The sequence below is a fragment of the Balaenoptera physalus genome (assembly GCF_965194825.1).
Source record: "Balaenoptera physalus genome assembly, chromosome: 20".
Classification (NCBI taxonomy): domain Eukaryota; kingdom Metazoa; phylum Chordata; class Mammalia; order Artiodactyla; family Balaenopteridae; genus Balaenoptera; species Balaenoptera physalus.
The window spans coordinates 55,912,384-55,921,852 of NC_138901.1; the positions used below are offsets into that span (position 1 = coordinate 55,912,384).

The 9,469-nt window shown below is 49.4% G+C and overlaps 1 protein-coding gene and 1 long non-coding RNA gene across 2 annotated transcripts in view; one reads left to right on the plus strand and one right to left on the minus strand.

Annotated features, from left to right (window-relative positions):
- Positions 1–224: 224 nt before the first annotated feature.
- On the minus strand, positions 225–9,193 carry SENP3 (SUMO specific peptidase 3). The gene is made up of 11 exons (XM_082441260.1): positions 8,948–9,193; positions 7,378–8,103; positions 4,916–5,155; positions 4,707–4,818; positions 4,169–4,316; positions 3,992–4,039; positions 3,499–3,576; positions 1,393–1,530; positions 1,112–1,195; positions 940–990; positions 225–482 (listed from the first exon to the last, which is right to left on the minus strand). The coding sequence occupies exons 2-11, from the start codon at positions 8,090–8,092 to the stop codon at positions 372–374; spliced, it is 1,725 nt and encodes a 574-aa protein (XP_082297386.1). The 5' UTR covers positions 8,093–8,103; positions 8,948–9,193; the 3' UTR covers positions 225–371.
- Positions 8,579–9,469, plus strand: part of LOC309650201 — a 34,550-nt gene continuing 33,659 nt past the window's right edge. The window contains exon 1 of the long non-coding RNA XR_014257448.1: positions 8,579–8,879. This is a non-coding gene — a long non-coding RNA (uncharacterized lncRNA). The remainder of the gene's footprint in view (positions 8,880–9,469) is intronic.

A 9,469-nucleotide genomic window follows, 5' to 3' on the forward strand; every position in this document is an offset into this window, starting at 1 on the left:
AAAAGTTTGAAGATCTGGCAGGCAGTAATCCCGTTGCCCGCCCACCACCCCAGCACAGATTTTCCTGCCCCCCCCGCCCTGCACATGGAAGGGAGATGACTGCCCCACCCAGGCCACAAGGCCATACTCCCCTGTAGACAGAAGGAAAAAGGGGATTTTCCATGGCTAACCCCTGAACATCAGAAATCAACAAATGTTCTCTCAAAGAAAAAAAAATACAGAAATCAATTAAAACATTTAAATATGAAAATCCAAAGGGAATTGGGTGGGAAGAGGCTAGAGACAAAGGGAACTGGAGTTTCTTGGGAAGGAAGGGTCTCCCATGTCCCCCTGCCCATTAATGAATGGGCTTGAGGCCTGGAATACGAGGCTCACACAGTGAGTTTGCAGTGACACAGCTCCTTGTAGATCTGCCGACGAAGTTTGGGCATGTCCTGCTGAGTGAAGCTGAATGGCTGAGACAGGGCCAGGTGCTTGCAATACTGGGTGTTAACAAAGCAGGCCATGAGAACCATCTACTGAGCATCCCCCCCAAATCAGGACCTGTGCTACATATTTTGTATGATACACATCTCACTGGATCTTTCCGAGAACATTCCCATTTCACAAAGGAAGCCAAAGTCCCATAGACTGGGGCTCAAAAGAAGTCTGACTCTAAAGCCAATGTTCCTATTTGGTACATAAAATACCTAGTGTTAACAGAGAAAATACTTTGCATTAGGGGATCAGGAGGCAGCTATATCAGGGCCAGAGACCAAGGACCACACACCCAGTCCCAATGCGGTATGGAGAAACCAAGAGAGGACAATGAAATCAGGGTTTCTGCATTCTAACACAGAAGCTTACTCCCACTCCCTAAGTGGCTGTGAGCCAAATGAGAGAGGCAGAACAGCTTCCCGCCTCCCTCCCAACTCTTTAACCCAACTGGTATCTGCTTACCTGCAACACAAAGGCGCCGCAGTCACTGTCATTATTCTGCCTGGCCACATTCTAGAGAATAAAAAGAAGGTAAGCCCTTCTCCTGGAGGAGACCCTACACGTATGGCTTCAACTTCTGCCTCCTACCATGCCCCCAAACCCACCCCCCCATAACCCTCCTCTAGAAACTGACCATTTTGAAGTAACCTTTCCAGCCCTGGTGGAAATCCAGCCGGTCTTTCTTCACTGCCTCTGCCTGTAGATACTTGGCAATATGCTATGTAGGAGGAAGGAAGGAGGAATGAAGGAGGAAGTGATGCCTCGACATTTCCCAACTGAACCCACGTTGTGGTGGTCACAGGCACCAAGCCCAGGTTGCTCCTCAGAGACCCCAAACCCACCCTTCTGCCTGAAATGCCTTGCCACTGGATCTCCTCCCCACATTCTGCCCATCTTTCCCGTTCCCTCTCAAACCTTAGGGCAGCGGCGGTTCAGGGTGCGCTGCGAATCAAAATAGGTGATGGTGCGCCGCCTCACGTCAACAGAGATGAGGGACCAATGCACCTCCAGGTGGATGGGGATTAGCAGTAGCTCTTTATTGAAGATGTCCACCTAAGGAAGCAGTGCTGGAGGTCAGGTAAGACAGCACAGGAATCCTGCCTATTGCCAGGAGGGTTCTAAAGGAGGAGCAGGCAAGGAGCCAAGTGGGAGAACTCAACACCCAGCCCCTGGACTGTGAGGCAAGGCTCAGCATCTGGATGTCTGGATTCTTGGGCTTAAGGAGGAAGGCAAGACAGAGGAGGTGGTGCAGAACAAACACTCGAGAGCCCAGGACAGGGCCAGGTACTTTTCACACATTAAAGGTACAAGTGCTTAGTAGCTAAGAACCCAGGCTCAGGATCCTGGAGCCAGACTCTCAGGGTTCAAAGCCAGCTCTTCCATTTACTAGCGTATGACCACAGGCAAGCTACTTAATAACTCTCTGTACCTCAGTTCCCTTTTCTGTAAGAGGGTGAAAATAACAGTGCCTACCCTGTTTGTTATGCAGATTAAACTAGTTAATATCCATGATACACTAAGAACAATGCATGGCACCTAATAGATGCTCAATCAGTTAACGCTCACAACAATCCTCTGAGAAAGTTCACATCAGGAAACTGTGGCTTGGAAAAGTAAAGTAACTTGCTCAAGGTCACAGAAGTAAGAAATGGCAGAGGTGGGATTTAAACACCGGCATACAGAAAGCCAAGTTCTTTCCATTGCATGTCACCCTGCCTCTACCAGAAGAAGGCCTGCCGGGTCCCTGAGGGTGTAAGCTCTTGAACCTGGAGACAGGAATTAAGAAATGCTGGAGTCAACGGCCCCACCTCACTGTAGAAATTTCCTGGCCTTTGAATCAGAGGGCAGGTAAACTAACTGGACAGGGGAAAAGAACTCCCCCCACCACCGCCAAGCCGCCTCCCCTACATCCCTTGAATCTTATCTTTTCTTCATTTCTCATGTCCAATCCATCAGAAAGTCCTACTGGTTCTACTGGCAAAATTTATCCTAGATAAAACTACTTCTATTTCTGCCTTTACCCCTCTGGTCCAAGTTTCTCATCTGGACTTCTCGGCTACTGCATTTAGCCTGCCTGCTTCCACTCTTGCCTCTTTCAATCTATCATTGAAACAGGAGTTTAAAACATGAGGCACTTCCCACCCTGCTTAAAACTCTTCAATGGCTTCTCAGAACACAAAGAATAAGATCTACCCTCCTTCGGGACTTGCCTGGTGGCGCAGTGGTTAAGAATCCACCTGCCAATGCAGGAGACGTGGGTTTGATCCCTGGTCCGGGAAGATCCCACATGCCGCGGAGCAACTAAGCCCGTGCACCACAACTACTGAAGCCCGCGCACCTAGAGCCCGTGTTCCGCAACAAGAGAAGCCACCGCAGTGAGAAGCCTGCGCACTGCAATGAAGAGCAGCCCCCGCTCACCACAATTAGAGAAAGCCCGTGCATAGCAACAAAGACCCAACGCAGCCAAAAATAAATAAATAAGTAAATTAAAAAAAAAAAAATCTACCCTCCATGCCTCACATTATCTACTCTCTGACCAAATTTTCTATCGTTTTCCCTTTGCTCACTCTACTCCAACCACACAGGCCCTCTGACCCTCAAACGTTCTTTCTCACTTTGTGTCCCATGTACTTGCTGTCCCCTTTGCTTAGAACACCCTTGCCCCAGATCTGCACAGGGTTAGCTCCTTGTCATTCAAGTCTCAGCTAACAGAGAGGCCTTCCCAGACCACCCAATCTAAAGTACCCACCCCCATGCTACCACATTACTGTTTTAACTTGTTCACAGCACTTATCACTAGCTGAAATTTAACTTGCATATTTACTCTCACCCCATAAAGGCAAGAAGTTTTCCTTATTTAACACTGTATCCTTAGTGCCCAGAACAGCACCTGGCACACAGAAAACATTTAATAAATACTCGAAAGTTTGAATGAACAGGGTTGAGGAAAGGGCTCACAGGAAACAGAACTCTTCTTTAGAGGCAAGGTGTTACACAAGTAGATGTGAATTCATAACTCACGTTTTTGGTCCACCTTTTCACCCCATCATAACCCTTGGTACGGAGTTTATCATAGAAGAAACTGTTGAAGAAATGCACCTGTGCCAATGATACAAAAGAGCTGGATGGAATTAAAAGACCTCAGGCCCTCCTGCTAAGTGTCCTCTCCCCAGCCCACTCCATTTCATTATGGCTCTAAGGACTGGTTTCAACAAACTCTAGTCCAACTCACTGAGGGTAAAAACACAAACTATTTTTAACCTCATCTTATAGCTTCCCACCCCAATCTGTGGGGTTAGCCATAGGGGAAAAACACTACAGACTGGAGAAAAGGACTAGAATTGTTAAGTTCAGGACCAAGATTACAGATTTGAATTGAACAAATTACCTTCTACTGCCTCTCCCCAGAGAGAAAGACCCTCTTCATGTAAAATGGAAGAGATGAAAGGGACTGAAAAAGCTGCTTAAAACTGCGGAAGTTCTTGCAGGGACTGAAGTATCTGGTTAGGCCTACCTTTTCAGGGACCGTGTCCATGACGAGGTCTCCATACATGTTCATCACCTGGGGAGAAGATGGGAGGCCACTTGCCATGGAGGGTGTGGCATGGGTACAGGGCTCCCCCATGCAGAGGGCCCCAGACACCCTGCTCCCTGAATCCCCTCTTGGGCCTGTTTTTGCATGCCTCCTTACCTGGTCATTGAGCCAGTTCTGTCCATATAAGGTCCCCAGGTCGTCCATGGTCAGCACATGCCGCTTATAGGCAACTCGGAAGCCCCTCACCATGGCATTGCCTGGCATCCGCTGGTATGACTGGATCAGCTGCAGCACCAGGCCCTTCCTGGGTAGGCCAAGGGTGGAGTCACACAAGAGACGAGGGGGCTAGGGCACACAGAAGTACCTTCTACTGCCTAGAATAAGAATCTAAAACTAACCTTTTTTTTTTTTTTTCCTTTTTTTCGGTCATGGGTCCTTTTGAGGACTTGCTAAAGGCTTACTCCCCAGTAAGAGGTACATGAATACTTAGGTACACGTGGTATTTCAGGGTCCCACGTAAAGCCCCTCCCTGTTGGCTCACAGGGGCTTGGCGCTTTGCCTGCAGATTCCTCCCCTCAGCTCTAGCTCCCTCCTCCTCCCTGACTACATCCCTAGGGGAGAAAAGGCAGCAGCATTCTCACCCCATCTCCCCGGTCCCAGCCCTCTTCCAAAGAGCATCTCTTTCATGCCTCACCTGGAAGGTGCAGAAAACTCCTGCTGGAAAATGTCCTCCAGTTTCTCTACTACCTCATCAGTGCTGAGGGGGATGAGGCTGCCGTAAGTTTGAAGGAATTCATCCAAGATGCCTGAGTGGAGGAGGGAGAGAGGAGTGAGGTAAGGCCTCCGGACTCCGATCTAGGAGTCAGCTGTGGGAAAGAGACTAGATCCTCTAGGGTTCCTTACTCTGCACACAGGTGACATGCTCCTCCCGCAGGGGGCTGTGCTGGCCAGATTTCTCCCCAGTCCGCTCAGCCTCTTCTGCAGTGCCCAAATCTGAGCCCTGAAAAAGCTCCTGGGCCACATGGTCCCCGATGCTGCACACATTGCTGATGAGGATGCTGGCATCAGGGGGTGCCAGACTTCGCTCCCCTTCTGGCCCAGGTGGTCCCCCAAAGCCGTTGGGCAGAGTACAAGAGAGGAGGCCTGCAGGGCAGGGGAAACAGAATGGAGGCAAGAAACTGGCTCAGATCAAAGGCCAATGGGAAGATTAAATGATGCACACAAATTATAAGACCACAAAAAGGATGAATTGGAATGAAATCTACCAATACAAACTCTAAAGGATGAAAACCCTAAAGCATGAGATAATTATGTCCAAGAGGTTATAAAAGACAGGAAAAGTTACTACAGGCATACCTCAGAGATATTGCGGATTCACTTCCAGACCACTACAATGAAGCGAATAATGTAATAAAGCGAGTCACACAAACTTTTTGGTTTCCTGGTGCATGCAAAACTTATGTTTACTATAATAAGTGTGCAACAGCATTATGTCTAAAAAAAAAAAATGTACATACCTTAATTTAGAAATATTTATTACACATGAAAAGATGCTCAACATCACTATCAGAGAAATGAAAATCAAAACGACAATGAGGTATCACCTCACACCAGTCAGAATGTCCACCATCAAAAAGTCTACAAAAAATAAATGCTGGAGATGGAGAAAAGGGAACCCTCCTACACTGCTGGTGGGAATGTAAATTGGTACAACCACTATGAAGAACAGTATGGAGGTTCCTTAACTAAAAACAGAACTACCATATGACCCAGCAATCCGACTCCTGGGCATATAACCGGAGAAAACCATAATCCGCAAAGATACATGTGCCCCAGTGTTCATGGCAGCACTATTTACAATAGCCAAGACATGGAAGCAACCTAAACGTCCATCAACAGAGGAACAGATAAAGAAGATGTGGTATATACACGCAATGGAATATTACTCAGCCATAAAAAAGAATGAAATAATGCCATTTGCAGCAACATGGATGGACCTAAAGATTATTATACGAAGTGAAGTAAGTCAGACAAAGACAAATATCGATATCACTTATATGTGGAACCTAATTTAAAAAAAAAGATAAAATGAACTTACTTACAAAACAGAAACAGACTTACAGATATCAAAAACAAAATTTATGGTTACCAAAGAGGAAACAGTGGCAGGGGGAGGGATAAATCAGGAGCTTGGGATGAACATACACACGCTATTATACATAATATAGATAACCAACATGGATATACTATAGAGCACAGGGAACTCTACTCAATACGCTGTGATAACCTATATGAGAAAAGAATCTAAAAAAAGAATGTATATGTATAACTGAATCACTTTGCTGTACCCCTGAAACTAACACAACTTTGTAAATCAATTATATGCCAATAAAATAAAAATACTTTTTAAAAAAATACTTTACTGCTAAAAAATGCTAACTATCATCTGAGCCTTCAGTGAGTTGTAATCTTTTCATGGGTGGAGGCTTCGAAATATTGCGAGAATTATCAAAACGTGATACAAGCATGAATTGAGCAAATACTGTTGGAAAAATGGCGCTGACAGACTTGCTCTACTCGGTGTTGCCGCAAACCTTCAATTTGTAAAAAATGCAGTGTCTTTGCATTGCAATAAAACGAAGCGCAATAAAATGAGGTATACCTGTACTCATAAACAGGAGGAAAGCAAGAAGACACCAGGATTCAGAGAGATGTAAATTTCAGAAATATTTCTCACCACAATATGCCTAGCACCTAGCATAGTACCTGGCATACAGCAAAGGCTCGATAAATACTCAAATAATTAATAAAGAAATAGAAAGCCTGCCGCAACTCAGACCCAGCACAACCAAAATAAGTAAACAAACATTTTTTAAAAATAGATAAATAAATAAATAAATAAAAAGCAAGCCTGAAGTTGTTTAGTGGGGTTCTCCGAAAGAGACATACTCTGAGTGAGAATGTCACACACAACTGTCCAGGTGATGTACTCCACTACTCAGAAAGATCCCATCCCACCACTGTAAGAATGGCACCCTCTAGAAATGTACACGCAGGGGCACTTATCCTGAGAGGCCACACGAAGAGGGACTTCAAGCGGACATGACTGACTTTTCTAAACCGCGACTCCCTTTCTCATCTATGCACAGGACACCTACTTATGGATCCTGTATCCCAGCCTTGACTCTCTTCCCAGACTTAGTTCCTGCTCAAAGTGGGGCTGAAGACATTTCACTGCTGTCTGGACCCTCCCTCTCTCTGCCCTCATACTTTCCTTAGACCCAGTTCTCACCACAGCAAGAGGCTCCTGGTCTCCCAGGATCTTAGCTCTCCCCATGCCCTCCTCTGCCCCATTCCCACCTTACCCGAGTCAGGGTCCAGAGGAGACTTTGGAGTCCACCTTAATCCATCTTCCTCCATGGGGGGCCCAGAGGGCACTGGTGGAGACCCTCTCACCCCATCCTCAGCCATGAGAGCACCTAGCAGACCCAGCCGGGGGGGAGGTGGTCCCCGGGGGGAGTCAAAACGACAGCAGGGGGATGGCACCTGTGGTGTCACACCCCCTTCCTGGGGTGAAAGATGGTTCTTGGGGTGTGCAAGGCTCCGCCGCCGGCCCCGGTGGCGCCCCCAAAGCTTCCAGTGGAATGTCAGCGAGGTGCTTTTTGAGTAGAGCAGCATCCGGAAGGCTCTCATAGCTCTGCGACGGCGCTGTGAACACGTTTTCCGATGAGCAGGGCGGGGAGGGCGAGGCCGCTGGGAGGCTCCCAGCTGACCCCATCTGGGGGGCAGCCTCCAAGCTGCCACTTCCTCTTCCTCATCTTCCTCCTCGTCGTCTTCTTCTTCTTCCTCCTCTTCACTAGCTGAGGCATCAAAAGAGGGCCGAGGGACAGGAAGGCGTCTGGTTGGCACTGTGGTCCCTGACCCAGGATCTGGCCCAAACCCTCCACCTGATTTGAGTCGGGGTTTGGGGGGTGGGGGCCAACGAAGACGCTCCCGCCTGGGACTTGAATAAGCTGGGGCTATGCCGGGTCCAGGAGGCTCAGGCCCCCAAGACCCGGTCCCTTGTATAGTCTCTTTCATCTTCCAGTAACCTGTAAAACAAAGGTTAGAGCGTCAGAATCCAAACATCCTACACCCCAGATTCTGCCTCTCTTCCTCAGCACGCCTCTTCTGCAATCAAATGCAAATAAACTAAGAAAAAGAGAAAAAACTTCAAAACTCCTAACTTCATATCTTTCTAGTTAATATGGTCCACAAGGTGCCCTTCAGAGTCTGTGCCATCATCTCTCTCCTGCCCAGACAGAGGCAAGGAAGAATGGCTAAGTGGCAGGCCTCGAGGCTCTTATTTCTCAGATCCCCAGATCAAACCTAGTATTTTCAGGCTCCACTTCTCTATTTTAATACCACCAAGGATAGCCTAGTTGAGACCCTAATAAGGGAGAAGGCTCAGTACGGGAATCCTGACATGGTACAGAGATACCTGAGGAGAACACAATTTCCGCAGAGAAACCGTGATCTAGAGTGGGAACAGAGTTCTCCATCACCGTGGAATGAGTGGGGTGTGTGGGCATGCTCAGGTAGTCTCAGGAAGGAATGGGGATACCAGGGCTATGGTTCAGGTCGTAAAATCTAATGGAAAGGGAATGATTTTAGAGGAAACTGAAACAGAACCGAAGCGGTGCTGAGGCAGCCGAATCAAGGCGCGCTGGGACTGAACTGAGCCGAGCTAGGTTGGCCCAGCCCCCTCTCCTGCTCCGTCCCGGGGACCAGAATGCGTCCCAGCACCGGTATGATCCTACAGGCTCGGGCGGCTCGGCGTGCAAGGGCCTTAAAAAGCCCCTTCGATGGCCTCCTGAGCACCGGTTAGGTAGGAATGGGGTCCAGGAATGGGAGAGGCCGTGGCAGAGCTGGGGGGAGGGGAGGGGGCGTCCTCACCGAGAGCGGGGAAGCCGGGCGGACAGGCCCGAGGGCGGGCGTCTCCGGCCTCAGGCTTCCCGGCTCATCTCTCCGGCGACGGCGGCTGCCCCGCCACTCCTGCTGTCTTCAGGCGTAGCCGTCTCAATTCAGTATTCCAATGCTTCTGGGCCGCGCGCCGCACCGCCGAGCCACCCCGCCGCGGCCGCCTCTCGCTCTGCTTCAGCCTCCACCTCCACCACCTCCCCCTCCTCCTCCTCCTCCTCCTCCTCCTCCTTCCCCTCCCGCGAGCCCCAGGCCCACCGGCGGTAGTGGCGCACAATTAGTACGTCACAGCCGGCGAACAGCGCCGCCGCGGCCACCACGCGCCTAGTCCCGCCTGCGCGAGAGCGCAGACGCCACGGGACCGTCCCGCCCACGATCCCACGCCTGCGCACACCCGCTTAACCTGAGCCGTGCCGGGCGGTGCTTCCACTCGCTCTTTTGCGCCTGCGTGTCCCGTGCCGCTCTCCCGCCCTCCGCCCCCGCGCTGCGTAGCCCTGC

Excerpts from the sequence above, each read along its gene's own strand:
- SENP3 (XM_082441260.1), bottom strand. The coding sequence starts at position 8,092 with ATGAAAGAGACTATACAAGGGACCGGGTCTTGGGGGCCTGAGCCTCCT. Across the intron at positions 1,531-3,498 it reads TGAAAAGGTGGACCAAAAAC|GTGGACATCTTCAATAAAGA; the intron begins GTGAGTTATGAA and ends CTGCTTCCTTAG. Across the intron at positions 483-939 it reads GCGGCGCCTTTGTGTTGCAG|TATTGCAAGCACCTGGCCCT; the intron begins GTAAGCAGATAC and ends GTTAACACCCAG.